The 18,234-nt window shown below is 34.1% G+C and overlaps 1 protein-coding gene, 1 long non-coding RNA gene and 1 other non-coding gene across 6 annotated transcripts; 2 read left to right on the top strand and 1 right to left on the bottom strand.

Annotated features, from left to right (window-relative positions):
- The first annotated feature begins 7,397 nt into the window (after positions 1 to 7,397).
- On the top strand, positions 7,398 to 7,470 carry TRNAE-CUC (transfer RNA glutamic acid (anticodon CUC)). Its single transcript has one exon. It is a non-coding gene; the product is annotated as a tRNA-Glu (tRNA).
- Positions 7,471 to 7,525: 55 nt separating this feature from the next.
- Positions 7,526 to 9,658, top strand: LOC145101948 (uncharacterized). Of its 4 annotated transcripts, none has more exons than XR_013705941.1 (4): positions 7,526 to 7,641; positions 7,703 to 7,797; positions 8,413 to 8,519; positions 9,341 to 9,658. It is a non-coding gene; the product is annotated as an uncharacterized LOC145101948 (long non-coding RNA). The 4 variants fall into 4 exon arrangements; XR_013705945.1 differs by having other exon boundaries at positions 9,298 to 9,658; XR_013705947.1 differs by lacking the exon at positions 9,341 to 9,658 and adding an exon at positions 8,705 to 8,734.
- A 400-nt stretch (positions 9,659 to 10,058) lies between these two features.
- Positions 10,059 to 17,865, bottom strand: LOC145101938 (Rho termination factor). The gene is made up of 3 exons (XM_079039255.1): positions 17,621 to 17,865; positions 14,316 to 14,630; positions 10,059 to 10,502 (listed from the first exon to the last, which is right to left on the bottom strand). The coding sequence occupies exons 1-3, from the start codon at positions 17,718 to 17,720 to the stop codon at positions 10,213 to 10,215; spliced, it is 705 nt and encodes a 234-aa protein (XP_078895381.1). The 5' UTR covers positions 17,721 to 17,865; the 3' UTR covers positions 10,059 to 10,212.
- Positions 17,866 to 18,234: the final 369 nt, after the last annotated feature.

Below are 18,234 nucleotides of genomic sequence, written 5' to 3'. Positions count from 1 at the left end.
TAGATCGGTATCCTAGAGGGTAGGATAATATTATGTGTTATGCTAGTATGATTTTTCAGATCGGTATCCTAGAGGGTAGGATAATATTATGTGGTATGTAGTATGATCTGTTAGATCGGCATCCTGGTAGATATGATGGTGTTATGTGCTATGTGGTATGATCCATTAGATCAGTTGTTATCTATAGACTGTTATGTGATTATTTGTTATACGTGCACATGTTTGTTTGGTGGTTGAGGCTTATCTGCTTTGTGCGGAGGCCAATAGACCTGGGCATTCCAACCTGTTGGTTGTGGGCCATGAGTATCCCGAGGATGATTGAACTCATAGTACGTGGGCATTCTAACTTGTTAGTTGTGGGCCTGGGGTATTCCATCCTGAGGATGATTAGACCTATAATATGTTGGCATTCCAACCTGTTGGTAGTGGGCCTGGGTTATTACAACCCAATGGTTAACTGGACCCATAATATGTTGTTTGTGATTATACGTGTGTTGTAATATGTATGGGTATTTTGGGGGAACTCATTAAGCTTCGTGCTTACGGTTTCCTTTTATTGTTTCAGGTACTTCAGATGACTTGGCAAGGAGAAGGCATGATCGTACACATCCTCATGTTTGGACTTATGGTTTCTGGGATACTTTGTTATTAAACTATTTTGAAAACATTTTGTAATAACTAATGGCTTTTGGGTGTTTGAAAAGGTTTTAAATTGGCTTGATTTTTATGGGTGTTACACCACCTCCCTATTCACCAGAACAAACTACACACCTTCTTCCACCATCATCACCATCAAAACCGACCACCACAGTTGGGCCTTTAGCAAAACAGAACACCACCGTGAGCCATAGTCGTCATCTTTTGATAAATGAAAATTTTAGATGAAAAAATATCATTATTATTCGATGTTGAATTAATATGATCTTCATCTTTACTTAACGAATTGATTTTGGGCATCAAAAAATCAGGAAAAATCCACACTAATTCTTCTTTTATCTCACTAAAAGTATCTAAATTGTCATCTAACTCAGAATAATTTGTTTGCCTATTTTGTTGAGATTTTTAGACAAATACAATCCCATATGCATATATATATATATATATATATATATATATATATATATATATATATATATATATATATATATATATATATATATCATTTGGGACCTTATCTGATGAAATGATGTTTTCACAATCAAATACCATTTAATCAACAATGTCTTTCTTAAATGTGAGTTCGATGTTGTTCGATACAAATGACATATCAATGATATAGAGATGTTAGTTTAGCATAAAGACGTTTAGCTGTGTTACAGAAAATGTTTCTTTGTTTTAGTAACACAATGTTTTCTTTTCTTAAGGAATCTCTATCGTCTAAAATAATGGACAATCTATTCGATATCATGTCTATATTAGACTTATTTTTCTTCCAATTTATTTCTAACTTGATATAGACCAGCTTTTGCCTTCTCTGCATCACTACTCATGGAAATAAGAAGCTTATTGATGCATGAACAATTAGTTTCGATATCATCTAAAATGGATTTCTATGAAGATGAAGGGATATTAAAATATTGAAGTAGAAGAGATACCTTTTCAATTAAAGGAATTAGCATTCCTTTCTCTCATATTTTCAAAATAGTTATTGGTTCAGGTAGGTCCACGTTGTTTTGGCTCGACAACTGGACAGGTGATGGGTCTTTGGCCAGCAGGTTCCCTCTTGTCTTTGATTTGGATCAGATAAAAGGTTGTTTCAAAGGGGAGTGTTGATTAACTTTTCGGATTCTCTCCAAGTTATTTGTTAAAGATTCAAAGGGGAGTGTTGATTATTCAAGGGGAGTTCGCATTTCGAAGATGATATTTGTTTCTCTCGCTTTAAAGACCCCATGTTATGTGTAATGTCCCAAAAATACGACCCAAAAGAATTTTGTTTTAATATTACTAAAAACCATATCATCGGATATCATAAATAATAAAACCATAAAATGAGTAACACAAATGTCATAGTGACTGGGACTAAACAAAAACTGTATCAATCATAACATTATCCAAATAAAACTCCCAGGATAAAACTTAGGTTGTGGTGTGTGTGATGTCATCATCCCGAGCTCTTCCCTTTGCTTGCGGAAGTACCTGAAACCAAAACTGAAACTGTAAGCACAAAGCTTAGTGAGCTCTCCCAAACTACCACATACCATACAATAACATACAAAGCACATACTGGGCCTTGCCCACTGCATCGGACCGAAGTCCGGAAACTGCATCGGACCGAAGTCTGGAAACTGCATCGGACCGAATTCCGGAAACTAACCAGGGCCTTGCCCTCTGCATCGGACTGAATTCTGGAAACTGCATCGGATCGAAGTCTGAAACTAACTGCATCGGACCAAAGTCCGGAACTGACTGGGACCTTGTCCCCTGCATCGGACCGAAGTCCGGAACTAACTGAACATAGCATAGCATAAACACATATCAACTAGCATAAAACATATACTGCATACTGCATCGGCCTGAAGTCCAGAACACATAACACATAGACATGCTTGAATCACAAATACATCAAGCACCCTGAACTACTGCATCGGACCGAAGTCCGGAACTGACTGCTAACTAAACGGGCCGGCATTGTTGTCGTAGACCCGTTCCTACTGGAAGGAAACTCACCTCGTAGTGCTGGCTGCTGAGATGCTAACTCTAAAAGTGGCTGACTGCTGCTCTGGAACTGTCCGGCTATAAATTTCCAAAATCACTAGATTAGTTACTTGCAAATGCCCTCATGGTAAAATGACTATTTTACCCCCGGTCAAAGTCAACTCCCTGGTCAAAGTCAACTTCCAGTTGACCGGACTCGCCGAGTCAGGGCGCAGACTCGCCGAGTCCCTCCTTTACTAACTATGACTTTAACTCACCGAGTCCCTTTCCCACTTACCGATTCACCCTGAACTCTCAACTCGAAGGAAAATGGGGACTTGCGACTCGACTCGTCGAGTTCGAAGAACAACTAGCCGAGTCCTATCGTGATGATTCCATACAATCGAATTCTAATCCATTCCAGGGCATCTAACTCGTAGATCTGAGCCCTTGGGACCATCTGAACACGTAAAGTTGCTAACTTTACGTGTAACTACGAAAGAATGAAGCTATTCCACTCAAACACTACTTTTCTCGGGAAAACTCATCCGACTCGCCGAGTTGATCAAACAACTCGTCGAGTCTAAGGCAATCTTCATCGGACCCGCCGAGTTGCTCATCCAACTCGTCGAGTCCACCGCTATCTTCATATGATTCGCCGAGTCAAACTTGGGACTCGCCGAGTCCATTCAGTCCTTTTTCCATATAGACCTGATTTGAGCCATGTAGTGGCTCCAAATCACAGTTCCAAGCTTCTAGGGCATGCTTATCACGTAAACTTGCAAACTTTACGTGCATGCATGGCTTTAAAGGCTCCAAATGTCAAAACTAAGCTCTTAATGGTTCTAAGCTCAAGAGGGACCTCAATCACGACCAAGACTGAAACTTTACACTTCTAGGATGCAATGAGGGTCCAGATCTGAAGTTTCCATAAAAAGGGAAGTCCATATCTCAAGTTTGAATCATATGAGGCTCCAAAGAAGGCATAACCAGCATAAAGGAGGTTGTAATGGAGGACTACACAAGGTCATAACTTCATTACCTGAATGAAAACAGATGCAAGCTGGCTCCTGGATCTTCCTTCTCTTCTATGGACCTTCTTTCCTTCCCAAAACTTCCAAGCTATCACAAACACACTCAAATTCAACAATGGGGCTAGGGTTTACAGGGGAATTGTTCTGAGACTGATAGAGGCGAGGTTGGGGTGTATAAGTGTGTTTAAATAGGGTGCAAACCCTTAAAATTAGGGCTTCATCCAGACAGGCGGACTCGCCGAGTCTAGCATATGGACTCGTCGAGTCGCCAGCTTAACCCGCGTGATCATCTCGTCTCTACTCGACGAGTCGGGCTACAGACTCGTCGAGTACTCCTCAAGAAATGAAAAACTTTATTTAAATCACATACCAAAAATGGGGCGTTACATTATGATAAATATCACAATTTAGGGGGGAGAAGTGCCAAGAGATCGGAAATCGTGATCTTCATCAGTTTCAACATCTAGGGGGAGATTGTTGAGTATTTGAGATATTGAAACTAATTTGACATTTTTGGTTATTTAGGGAAGCATTTTTAGGGTTTTTTATTTTTGGTTAATATTTTATTTTCCCAATAAATAATCATTAGGTTAACTTGTGATGTAAGCTTTTTCCCAAAAAAATGTTTCTTTGTACATCCCATTCCAGATCAATAAGAAACAAAACCTTTGTCATGTTACTTGCATATTATGGTGATTGATTCATGATTGTTCTTCAGATTCCACATTGGTCATCTCGTCATTATTCCTAACAAATAGAGCAAAGGCCAAAATCAAAAATCACAAACAAATTCAAAGAAACATGTTTCAAGTTTGGAAATTAGATCTAAGAATAATTTCTTATCTAAAAATGAAAACGAAAGAAATTCTCCAAAAAAGTTGAAAGATTCTTGCTCTAATACCACTTGAAGAGTTACGAAATCAATTATACGAATCAAGACATGATGAAATGTAAGAATACATGAGGTAAATAATTATTTTCAGCTTAATGATAGATCAGGAAGGAAGTTAGAGTACAAAACAAGTGAGAGAAAATGAAATACATAAAGTGTGTGAAAAGCGTTAATGACCCTCTAACCTACAACATTATATATAGGCAACATGCCTAATGCCCTCAACTGATCAAAAAATATACATGTAGACTTCGACGTTTAAGTAAACACAAAGCCGCTACATGAAATAAAAAGATATACTGAAATAATGAATATTTCGATATAAACTACATGAAAAGTCTTCGATGTCATCATCACTTCAAAGATACTTTTGGCATTTTGATTCTTCACAACATAATATCCTCAAAACAAACATATATAAATTACAAAGACTCGAAAGGTAAATTGAAAAAAATTAAAGTTATCATAGTTGTAGTATTTGACATTTGGCTATTCGAGGTTGGAGATGGTACTTGAGTTTTTGAAATACCCTCCATCTCATAATACTATTTAATATGCTTATGAATTTTCTATTTTTTGATCCACTTAATCTTGATAAAGTTACTCTTTAAAAACACAAAGATATTCAAGAGTTGCATCCTCTTAACTCTTAGTAATTGAGTAGTTGTTGTCTTTAAGCACTACCAACATTTGAATGGAACCTATCGTCAATTTCAGTTCTTCTTAAATTTGTAGGATCCCATGAGATGATCGGCTTGCGGGAAATAATAAAATCTCAAATTTTAATTGATTATAATATAGATAGTGAGAGCAAAATGTTATAATGAAGAATAAAGGTTTGGAAGAGATTCCAACCATCTACCTAACCAGAGAGACTATATTTTGGAGGTGTACATAGAGTAACGACAATTCCATCTTTATTTATAGGAGATACGAGAAGCTTACAAGCACAAATTTTTTTTTTCCTAACATAGCTATCATTCATCTTTGTAGAGCATTTCCTGCTCCAACATAATTTATAATCATGCCATTAAAAGGAAAACAATTTTCTGAAGCTATGGTAATAACTTGGATTGTTAAAATATTGTGTGGCATTTTGGCTAAAACGTTAAATAACTCTTTTTGTTGCTTATCTTGCCACCATTTTACATTATTAAAGGCACTCTATTCTTGTTCTGTTATAACTTCTATATAGTTAGTGTCAATACGAATAAAGAGCTGGAATAATTGTAACATAGACAATTATGTGAAAACTAACATTCATACACTACCATTATTGTTTTCTTATACATGTTATGCTTTATATATAGTAAATAACTTTTAGAAAATATGTAGAAAAACATCGATGTCATTTTTTCTATTTTTTTCCTCATGACTTAATGCTTTAAAAATACTTTGAGTTAGGTCTATAAATATCAATGTTGTATAAAACGCTTGGTGCAGGGATTAATCAGTTAAGCACGGATTAATCGTGAGATTAATCAGGGACCCTCAATTGCTAATTCATTGAATTTAAAGAATTAAATATAATTAATATCATATATTATAACAAAATAGGTTAGTATGATTAATATAACAATAATAATTCCTCAAATAGTTTGTACTTCGCTCATTGTGTAGGCAAAAATTAATGGTTAGGTGCCTTCTAGTCACTCGTGTAGCGCCTAGGGATTAATCCGGACCTAGTCGAAATTTTTACAACGCTGATAAATATAGATTCATCTCTGAGTTTAGCTCATTGATGTTTGCGCAGGATTCGGTTCGAGCCCTTTGTTTACATCTAGGCTAAACAGAAAAATGAGTTGGAGTCGTATGTAGGGTTGTAAACGAACCGAACGAACACAAACGATGATGGTTGTTTATGTTCGTTTGTTTAAGTTAGTCGAACAAACAAACGAACACAAATCAATAAGCAAACAAGTTTTATTGTTCATGTTCGTTTGTTTAACAAATTATATTGTTCATGTTTGTTCATTTTATGTTCGTGAACATGCTAAACGAACATAAGCAAATGAAGATAAACAAACATAATTGAACATATATGAACATAAACAAAAAAATATAATATAATAATGTAATTGAACACAATTAAGCATATATATGAACATAAAATGAATTAAAATGAACTAAAATGAATGAACATAAACAAATATAAACGAACAACATAAACGAACGTTCACGAACATAAGGGTTATCTACAAAAAAGCCCCAAACTAAAAATTTCAATAAAGTCCTAAAAGTTTTTTTTTTTGAACAAAAAAGTCCTAATATTTTGACGTTTTGCCTAAATTAATGAAAAAAATCATTTTTTTATATTTGAACAGCAAATGATAGATTATATAATTTTTTCAAAATATTGAGACTTTTCTGTTAAAAAAAAACTTTTAGGACTTTATTGAAACTTTTAAAAAAAGTTTGGGACTTTTTTGTAGATAACCCCGAACATAATTGAACGAACAAACCATTGTTCATATTTGTTCATTTAACTAAACGAACGAAAATTTGTGTTCATGTTCGTTCATTTATTAAATAAACAAACTTCCTGTCGAACGGTTCACAAACAATTTGTCGAAAGTTCTGTTTGTTTACGGCCCTAGTCGTACGAGCTATGTTCAAATGCTTACAAATTGTATATTGCCTTATTTAAATGAAATATGTTATTATATTGATATTTTATAATCATTGACTAAAGGGAATTGATTCGTACAGTTTTTTTCCATACATAAAAAGTTATGTAGAGTCGTATAATATGAAATTTTAAAATATTAGGGAAAAAAAATTGTTACATACTAATCTCTTCCAGAAATAAATAACTTATGTATGATTTCAACAACAAATCCGTTGTAGTCTAGTTGGTTAGGATACTCGGCTCTCACCCGAGAGACCCGGGTTCAAGTCCCGGCAACGGAATTTTTTTTTCATTATTGCCTAAATAAAGGGTATATTTGTCATTTCGCAGTCCGAACAAAACTTAACAGACAGGCATTGTTCATCGTCTCAGACCAGTTATCTCTACCGACGCTTTTTCCCTTCCATTCTTCTTTCTGCCGCTGCCTCACATCTTTACAACAACAATCAATGGTAAGGAGTGTTTAATTCCTTCCGTAGAAACTTTGATTTTAATGAACGGAATGTATTGTAGGCTTGAGAGAGGAAGCAAGCGAATCCAATGAGGGAGATTAAGGTTCAGAAACTTGTTCTCAACATATCCGTCGGTGAAAGTGGCGTGCCGCCAAGGTCAGTCACTCTTCACCCTCGTTTTGGAGCAATTGAGTGGCCAATCGCCTGTTTTTTCCAAGGGTTATATATATATATATATATATATATATATATATATATATATATATATATATATATATATATATATTACAACTTATTTCTACTTCCTTATTGCTGCTCAATTTACATTAAGAAATCAGCGTTTGATTTGACACCGACTCTTTTTTCATCACAATGTTAAGTAATACACGTACCATAATATATTTCTAGTTTTGAGGAAGTAATTCATATCATTTTATTAAAAAGGATAAGTTATTATAAATTATAATAGCAATAAACTTTTAAGATTTTTCCTGCCTAGGTCATTGCTCTTTTTTTGTACATTCCAAAAATGTCGCTTGCTTTGTGCACAAGTTGATTTTCTTGAGTCTTCATCGAGCATTTTGGTTTTAGCATGAGTTAGTTAGTTGAAGACAACTGATTTTGTTGTTGGTTGGTTTTGATTGTTTCTAGAGATGTACAATAATGGTGTAATAATAATATAGTTGTTGGGGTTTAGCATAAAGGATGATGATATAGACATAATCTTTTACAAGTATTAGATGGATTGATAATTTGATGGTTTTTGTACAGCAAAGTACACGGTGCGATCATTTGGGATTAGGCGTAATGAGAAGATTGCGTGTTATGTCACTGTTAGGGGAGATGAAGCAATGCAGCTTTTGGAGAGTGGCTTGAAGGTCCGTTGAGTTTGCCCTTTTAGCCACCACTTGTGCTGTTTGTTTCTTTCTTTAAACAAGTTTAGGCAGGCCTCCAAAGGAATATGTTCGCCTTATCTATTTCTCATTAACCCTTTCAGTACTATTTTGTTATTTCATCATGCGTTTTTTTTTTCTTGCATTGCTAATATGTCTTCCTGTTACAGGGCAAAATGCAATTTTTCTTATTAAGATAACATTGAAATATCTGCCTAGTTTGGTTTTTTAGCCGTTTATTTTGTTTTTTAAAACCAATTTCCATTTTGCAAGAAATATACCTAGTATTTTTAATTAAATACAGTTTTTTGTTCTCACTAGTACTTTTTAAAATTTACCTAGTTAGTAATTATAGTGTTTTACTTTCGTTTTTTTTATTTTGACATTATATATATTTCTTTTTTTAAAGTATAATGCTCTAATAAGAATTAAAAGTACAATGCTACGGTAATAACAGTGTTTCCTGTTCCAATAGAACTCCTTGAATTTTGATACTGTCATCTTCCTCAACCCCTCTCCCAAATCCCGACCATTGTATCTGCGATTTAGCAATATGATCGAGACCGACCTTAACTAAGACACCACATTCTTCGGTTGCCTTCAAAGGATGAAACGTCTGATAGAGACGAAGATTGATTAAGAATTTGATTGCTAAGAATGATTTTGTTTTGTGCATTTGAACTCTACTATTGATTCTTCGTCATCCTTTGATATTGCTTTGTTAACTCTCTTTTATTGGCTGATTCTTCTTGTTTTTAAGCAGATGTTCCATTAACTTATTCAAAAGCTATGATTTGTTGGTTCAGGCCCTGTTTCACACAACAAAAACAGAGTAAAAGAGTGAGAGAAGATGCAGGGCAATTTTTTCTGTGTTTTATTCCGATACATTGATCAATCGATTACAAGGATATTTATATAAGATACTTGCAACTAATTATCCTAGAAAGACTGCCTACTAACCCACTGGAGCCAAACGTGGCTATTTACTTGGTCCTACTCCATTACTCCTAACAAAAAGACTGAATTGCCCCTGAATAAAATACATGGCTTTGACCTGGTTTGGATTAACACCAACATGATTTCTGTTTGAAAATTTTCCTTTAAAGCTCTGATTTCCGATTGAATATTGCCTTCCAAATCCTCATCTTGTGTGGTACATATCTTGTCAACTCGGGTGAATGCTCTGATACTAATTATTGTACATAGCATTTGACTGAATGATTTTATTAAAAATGAAAGAGTAGAACTAATGATTTTTAGAAATGTAAACGTGAGAGACTAGTTCCCTCCTTTGTATATAATAGTGGGCGAGCCCTAAAAAATGCATCTTTGACAAGGGATAATTTTCCTTGATTTATTTATTAAATTTTCTACTTTCCTATTACAACACTGTAACTTTAAAAATTCTACCACTATAATTAGCTCGATTTTTAAAGTATAATGTCCTATAAAACAAAATTTCAAATTATAATGTCTTAATATGAAAAAAAAAAATTAAATATGCAACACTGTAATAGAATGAAATGAAAGAAAAAGAAAATGCTATAATAAACAACAAGTAATGAAAATACATTGCCATTTCTTGCATTTAATCCTTAAAACAAACTATAAATCCAACAAAAAAAAACTAATGACCAAAATTGATCAAGAAAACTTAACATAGCAGCCAAATTTCCATTCAAACAGTCCTTAGCAAGTCGATGAGGTGAGCTTTCTTCAATTTGGAATAGCCTTTGATTCCCCTAGATTTTGCTAATTCTTTAAGATCTGCAAGTTTCATTGTCTCAAGCCTCTCACTCTCACTCTTCACCTCATCTTGCTGTACTCTTTCTATTGACGGGATCGGTGACCTCTTCGTGAAATTTGAGGGAGGGCGGCTTATTTTAGCATCGGTTGACTTAAAATCTACAATTTCCTCTTTTTTCCACTCACCCGACAACATGCTCCCTTCTCTGTTTGATGACTTTCCTGAACCACAAAATTCACTTAAAAATAGGATCTTGGATATGGGTTTTAGTCATCATCAAAACAAATATTTCAATCTTGCTATAAAAATAAAACAAACAAACAAAAAAACACTTGTACTTTCATTATTTCATCAATTTAGCTACTTAAATATTTTTGTGGTGCATGTTACAATCTTGGGATGGGTTTGTGCTAAATATTTACTCGAAAGAGCAAAATATAGAGAAAAAAAAATAGTAATTTTATCATTCTATCGATTTAGCCACTTAAAGGTTTTTTATAGTGTGATTAAATCATTACACTTCTTTCGACCGTTAAAAGAAATATTTTTCCTAGTTATCACAAAATACTAAAAACGCTACGTATTTTTACTATTTTATTGAATTATTTTTATTTATTAATTAGAGTAAATTATGCGAATGGTCCATGTGGTTTGAGGTAATCCACGGGTTTGGTCCCTAACTTTAGTTTTTACCTCGGTCAGTCCTCATAGTATGTTTTTGTTGCGTGTTTGGTCCCTATCAAAAGTAAAAAGACTTTTATGCCCTTATAGACTCTTAAGTATTTTTGATGAATAATGTATTTATTATTATATACATTAAAAAAAATCCTAAACCTACTCGTTTGACTTCATCTCCCACGTCTCCACTTCCACCCATATCAATCAACACCTCTCCCCTCCATCTTCAACCCACTGGTGCCTTCTATCTGCAACATCCCCGAGGAGTACATAGTCGCTAGTCGTCGCCACACCTTCTCTAAATCGAGAAGCAAAAGCGATTTGAAAATCAATGTTGGAAAGTGTTGTCAATAGCGATCATAGCGATTAGCGAGGCGATGGTGTGTCGCTATGTGGAAATAGCGACGTAGCGATGTGTTTTTCCCGGCAACATCGAGATCCCGTCGAATTGAAAAATTGATTGTTGAAACATGTTTTTACCGATCAGAATAGGTCCAATTCGTGATTGGGATTGCCAATTTGGCGTTTGGCATCTCCAATTTGGATAATCGATCGCCGACTTGGAAATTGGCGGGAAAACCATCAACCAACTGATAACCAACGACACTTGACATCTTATTCTACAATTTCTTTTTCGATACTTCTAATAATGCATCCCATAGAGTCAATTGATTATATATTTCACATTCTTGTATATTCCTATTCTACAATCTTTCTCTGTAAACAGTAAGGAACACAGTGCAAGAGGATTTATTTTTGAATAAGGAAGGAAAACTACAACTACGAACAGTTGCATATGATTCTCATGTATATATATAAAAAGATATAGCAACTAGACAACCATATTTGGCTTTACAGAAAAGTAGGAAGACACTAAAAGGAAAGATAACCACAACCACAAACATAAGAAGATAACAACTAGACAGCAATGAAGCAGTACTCTATATGACAACATGAGTAGTTATTTGAGCTAATAGTATTAATTTTACTGATTTTTAGCTTATTTGAGTTAATTTTATTGGTTTTTAGCATATTTATTAGTTATAATTGCTAAATAGTTGATAGTAAAGATAGTATTAATTTTTTAATAGGCAATCGCTAAAATGAAATAGCCGTAGCTATCTTAGCATATAGGTAGCTATCGCTATCGATAACACAACCCCTTGGACCCACCCACCACCGGTGCCTTCAACGTCGGTTGATTGAACAGTTCAAGAATGGCAGGAAAAAGGAAGTGAGAAGGTGGATTCTGATAGGAATTTGATAGTTAAATACCTAAAGGGGTAAAAGGGTAATTCCTAAATAGAGTTTGTTAGAGGTTTGCTAATAAATAGAGGGTAGGGTTGCTTTTGTTAGACAGCAAGAAATATCTTAGATTGGTGTTAAGTCTCTAGAGTGAGATTGGCTCATTGTCATTGGCTAGGCCTTTGAGAGAGGGATTCATCCCTGGGCAATCATCCTATCAGGAGATTGTGTTCTCTATCTTGTTTCATTCAATCATTAATTTCAATTCCAGTTTTCTCTATCAATCATATATTGTTGTTTGTTCTGTTTCAATTCCTCATCAGATTCGAATAGTTGATTGAATCTCAAGTTCTGATCTTGAGGTAAACAAAATCGAAAGAAATTAGGGATCCAAGTTTTTTAGACTCGAAAGAAGTAGGTTCGCTAGAGTAAAAACTAAGATATGCAAGGGAAGGGTCGAAGCATAAATCTTAGCAAGAAGGACGATTGTTTGAAGAAAGAGGAAGATTTGAAGAGAGGGGTAGGCGTAGAGAGAGACAGGGATAGGGATAAAGAGAAAGAGAAAGAGTGTTGGTCTCAAATAGCAGATCTTTCTTGTTTCTTTATTTTTGGTTCTGTACCTAACATTGGTGGTGGTTCTCAGAGATATGGGAGCTCGGAAAACCCCTTCAAGTTCACTTCAATCTCTTTACCTCAATCTGAAACCAATGTCGCAAGTCAATGGTCTGAAAATCGTTTTCTCAGAACGAAGCAAAGCCAATCAATTTGGGTGTTTGCAGATCTGATATTTCTTGATTTTCTAGATTTGATTCATAAGTTTTCCTTATTGTGGTAGTTGCTGATAGAAGGTGGTTGTTGGGGGTCAACGGGATGGGATTTTTTCTGGTTGCTGGAGATATGGCCAGAGATGGTGGTCGTCGGTGATGTACATGGCTGGTATTGCTGGTGATGGTGGAAGAGGATACAGTGAAGAAGGGGGTGGGGATGCAAAGGATTCTTTTGTTTTTATTTATTAATTTAATATATTAATAATATAAAAAGGATAAATAAATTAAAAAATAAATTATTAATGGCAAAATAGTCTTTTTATGTTACGTAGGGACCAACGACACAACAAAAACATACTATGAAGACAGTCTGAAAAAAAAAAGAAAAAAAAAAAAAAAAAAAAAAAAAAAAAAAAAAAAAAAAACTTAGGGACCAAACACGCAAATTATCCCAAACCACAGGGACCATCCGTGTAAATTACTCTATTAATTACTATATAATATTTCTTCAGTGGCTAAATCGATAAAAGATGGCTAAATCCATACAATGGTAAAAGGATGTCGTATTGCTTTGTATTTTGCTTTGATATGATATCAAAAGTAAAACCCACGAAAACTATTCTTATCCAAACGATCAAAAGAAGAATAATAATTTAATTCCTACCATAAAAGGGCTAATGACAAGAAAACACTATATTTTGTCACTTTTCCTGGTTTAACCACCCATTTTTGGATAAAAGGGAGCATCGACATAATGGTCGCGACAGAATTTTTATCCAAAATTGGATGGTTTTTTTAACACAAAGTAAAAATGGGTGGTTAGACCTGAAATAGTGACAAAATATAGTGCTTTTTAGGTTATTAGCCCACAGTAAAATGGTGAAAATAAGTAGTCTTTTTTTTTTTTCATATTCTTCCCTGATATTAATATCAAAATATTCTTCCCTGATATTAATATCAAAAGCGGGTAACAGGGAACAATTCTTTTAAATGATCAAAATGGTTTAATTACCAAACAAATAGTTCTGTGGCTAAATTGATTAAAAAAGCTTAATGTACATTATGTTTTTTTTGCCTACTTGAGTCTTGAGACAACAAAGTGTTATTAAGATCTTTAGTAGCATCTTGCATTACCATCTTATCGGTTTAGCCACTTAACAATATTCTATGGTGATTAAACCATTATACTTTTTTTGATGGTCAAGAAAAAAACCATTTTCCACTATTACCCGGTTTTGAAAAAAGGCCAAAATACAGAAAAAAAACAATCTAGTTTGACGATTTAGCCACCAAACTTTTACTTTATAATAAATAATAGTTCAGTGGCAAAATCGTTAAAAGTACCTTTAACTTGCTTCCGGGATTGACGTAGAACTTCTAAAACCGATTCAGCCGATGCATTGTTTGTTCTTCCCTTTGAAGCATTGGATTCTCCAGAAATTGAAGACTGTATTCTTCTAAAAAGTGCAAGAATCTCATCTTTATTATACGTTTTGCCTTCTGATGATTGAGGTGTCTTGTTATCATCACCATTTATCGATCTTCCACTATCATGATTTCTTTGTGCAAATCTTACTCTTCTATTTCCATCGGCTCTAACGTTTGATATAGGAAATTGGAGGGTGCTCGGATGTGCAAACAAGTGTCCATCTGCAAATTCTGCCAAATTTAACAAGCTGCATCAAAAGATTGTTTTCTCAGTCATAAGTTTGTATGCTAATAGCAGCAGCGTACTTGTATCTTTTTACCTGTAATAACAATGTACTTTATTTTTTTATATTCATAATAGCAACGTACTACTTAAATTTTTATTCATAATAATAGCGTACTTACGTATTGCTATCAACATCAGCAATTGACTTTATATGTTACATCTTGCTGTTGTCAATAATCAAACATACGCATGTTGCTATTACCAATAAAATATGCAAGTACATTGCTATTAGGTAAGTGCATGGTTATTGTCAGGTAAATTGCCTAATGCCTATATTGGCAAAAGTAGTAAATACATTGCTATTTCCTACATTTTGCCACTAGGAATATTATAAAATCCTAGAGGTTTGTTTACCTATCTTCATCTTTCTTACCCATAGCAGACGTGTAGTTATATCGTTTTTTGTCAATAATAGCAATGTAATTTATTTTTTACTCATAATGAAAACTTAGGTGGTGTTTGTTTTTTTTTTTTGTCAAAAAGTCTTTTTGATCTTTTATGTCTACAGGCGGAAAGACATTTCAAGAGAAGACTGTTTTTCAGAAGACAAATGACATAAAAAGGTATTTTTAGCCTCTTTTTCCGGAAGGCAAAAAATAGCTTTCGATTTTGGAAGACATTTTCTAATATCTAACCCTAATGTGATAATTCTTTTTCGCCACCTCCTCCGCCACTACCACCCTCAACCCTCCGCCGCCGCCAGTCCGCCACCACCTCCACCACCACAAACACAAACACCAACACCAACACCACCATCACTGCCGCCACCAACACCACCACCACAAAAGGTGTTTTTATGAAGAATTTAAAAAACAATCTTTTTTATGAAGACTAAGGTGGTGTTTGTTTTTTTGCCAAAACCTCTATGTCTGAGGGAGGAAAGACATTTGAGGAAAAGACTGTTTTTCAAAAGACAAAAGACATAAAAAGATCTTTTTGACATCTTTCTCCAAAAGACAAAAAAAATAGCTTCTAATTTTGGAAGACGTTTCTCTTTCGAAAAAAAGAAAAATTGGAAGACATTTTATAAGTTCTAATCCTAATGTGATATTTCTTTCTCCACCACCACTGCCTCCGCCACAACTGTCGCCGCCACCACTACCACAGCCAGCCACTGCTGCCACCACCAACACCACCTCGGCCACCACCCCCACCTCCGCCACACTACCCCACTCCTACGTACGCCACCAACACCAACACCAACATTCTTTTTTATAGAAGACTTAAAAAAACAAACAATTTTTTATGAAGACTAAAGACATGAAAAAAGACTTTTGGTCCACATCTTGTACCGCAGACATGGAAAAAGACTGAAGACATTTTACCTCCTCAAAAATAAACACCGCCTTACATCTTGCTGGTAAAGAAATGTAAGTATCTTCCTATTATGTTATGGGTAAGGAATGGTAAGTATGGGTTATTTACATATTGCTATTATTGATACAACAAATATAAGTTGTTGCTATGATGGGTAAGAAATGTAAGTTCATTGCTATTACAACTTAAAAATAAAGTACATTACCTATATTGGTAAAAAGGAGGAAAGTGCGATGTTATTTCGTACAATATGCAATTAGGGATGATATAAGATCATAGAGAGTGGAGACTTGGCCATTCTAGACATTCTTAGTAGTGCCTTGGTCTCAAACACTTTTAAATATAGCTATAAAACCATATTAGTATAAGTTTGTCTAGGACATATGAACTAATGACTTTCATAGCCACACTAGTCTCATAACTTAATGATATCACATTAAATATTTCATCTGAACTTCACACTTTGTTCTCATCTTTTATAATAACAAGGGTTAAATGCAAGAAACAACAATATACCTTCATTCAATTGTTTATTTTAGCATCCAACTTTCATTCTTCCCCTTACAACATTGAACTATAAAAAATGTACACAACTATAAAAAAATGTCATCCAGATACAAAGCAATTTGTAGTGCTTTAATTGGGTAGATTTTTCAACATCCAATGTCCTAATAAGAAAAAATGGAAAATATGATGCTCTAATTGGTATATTTTTTAAATTATGATGCTTTAATAAGAAAAAAGTTGAAAATACAATGCTTCAATAGAAAATAAATTAAAGGAAGATGCTATGATAATGAAAGTATATTGTTATTTATTAATATATCATATCTTAAAACTTGTACTCTCTGTTTCCAAGCATACCTAGGCATTGACAAGAATGCCCTCCAAAACTGTAGACTTTGGCTTTTGTATAAAAATGTGTTTTTTAGTGAAAATTTTATTGTCAGAAAACTTCAAAACAACAGTACCCTTTCCATCGTCTTCAAGATTAAAAATAAAAGACAAGGAGGAAGAATTTGAAATCCAAGAATCTAACAAAGAAAAGCATCTTCATCTTCTTCATCATAATGTAACAAATCTTCTAAGGAATCTAAATGGACTGTGTGGGATAGTGTTGTGCAAAAGACATAAATACCCTCCAAATCCTCATCACTAATAACAGCCCTAATGTTCATGTTGACAACTACTGAATTCAACCCTGAAAGAATTTTAGGGTCTTTAAATCCAATCACAACTTAACGAATACGTTATGTACTTTAAAGCTATAGGCTTTCGCGAGGATTATCAACTTCAACCACAAACTACCTCCAATGATGCTTCCTAACTACACGCTGTTTTTTTTTTCGGATTCCATCCCGAAAATGCAAAATCAACACAACGACTCCCTTAATTTTGCGGGTGTTCAAAATAAAAAAAAGGCATTCAACGAATCAGTTACTTTCCACCAAAATAATCACAGCACAAACAACCCAAATGAAAAACCCCAATCAGTACATACATGTGTAAAATATAGGCACATAAAATTGTGTATATAACGAACACAGAGATTAAAAACAGAGACCTGGTCTCAAAAAGCATATATAATTAGGGTTATAATGTAAGGAGAAAAGAGTACCTTTTAGAGAAAAACCGAGCCTTCCCAGATTCGATTTGCTAAATGCGAAAATCGGATGCAAGCCAGGTACATAGTGAGGGCACGTAATAACTGATTCCATTGTATTGTTTGCTGGGTTATTATCGGTCAGATTGGCTTTCGAATGACAAAAATGGATTAGATTCGTTCATACACAATAGGGAACATGATCCACAAACAGTATATGTAATTATGTATAGAAGTTCCAGTTTACCCTCTTGTAGTTTGAGTTGGGGGAGGGGGGCTGTTTGTCATTGCTCATTTAAGTGAGCCTTTTATTTATTTTTATTTTTTTCTCAAAATGTTGATAAATTACATATTAAGAAAAAGAGAAAGAGAGTTTGGATTAATTTATACTATCGAAAAAAAAAATTGAGAAGTTATAAAATGAAAGAGCTCGTCCAAAGATTGGTGACAAAATTGTAAAAATAGTATTTATGGTATGATTTTTTTTTATAAAAATATCCAAACTTTCAAAAAAATTAAATACACAGTCATTTTCATTAGTTTCATTATAGATTTAGTCTCTTTTAAAATTGAAATTATTTTTTTACCCTTTATATATTTATCATTCATACAATTATTAAATACATAAA

The sequence above is a fragment of the Lactuca serriola genome, chromosome 1 (genome assembly GCF_051521515.1).
Source record: "Lactuca serriola cultivar US96UC23 chromosome 1, Lser_US96UC23_V15, whole genome shotgun sequence".
NCBI lineage: Eukaryota > Viridiplantae > Streptophyta > Magnoliopsida > Asterales > Asteraceae > Lactuca > Lactuca serriola.
The sequence above is the reverse complement of the archived record's forward strand: the minus strand, read 5'-3'. Positions and strand labels throughout refer to the sequence as shown.

Excerpts from the sequence above, each read along its gene's own strand:
- LOC145101938 (XM_079039255.1), bottom strand. The coding sequence starts at position 17,720 with ATGGAATCAGTTATTACGTGCCCTCACTATGTACCTGGCTTGCATCCG. Across the intron at positions 14,631-17,620 it reads GCTCGGTTTTTCTCTAAAAG|AATTTGCAGATGGACACTTG; the intron begins GTACTCTTTTCT and ends TAAATTTGGCAG. Across the intron at positions 10,503-14,315 it reads ATCCCGGAAGCAAGTTAAAG|GAAAGTCATCAAACAGAGAA; the intron begins GTACTTTTAACG and ends TTTGTGGTTCAG.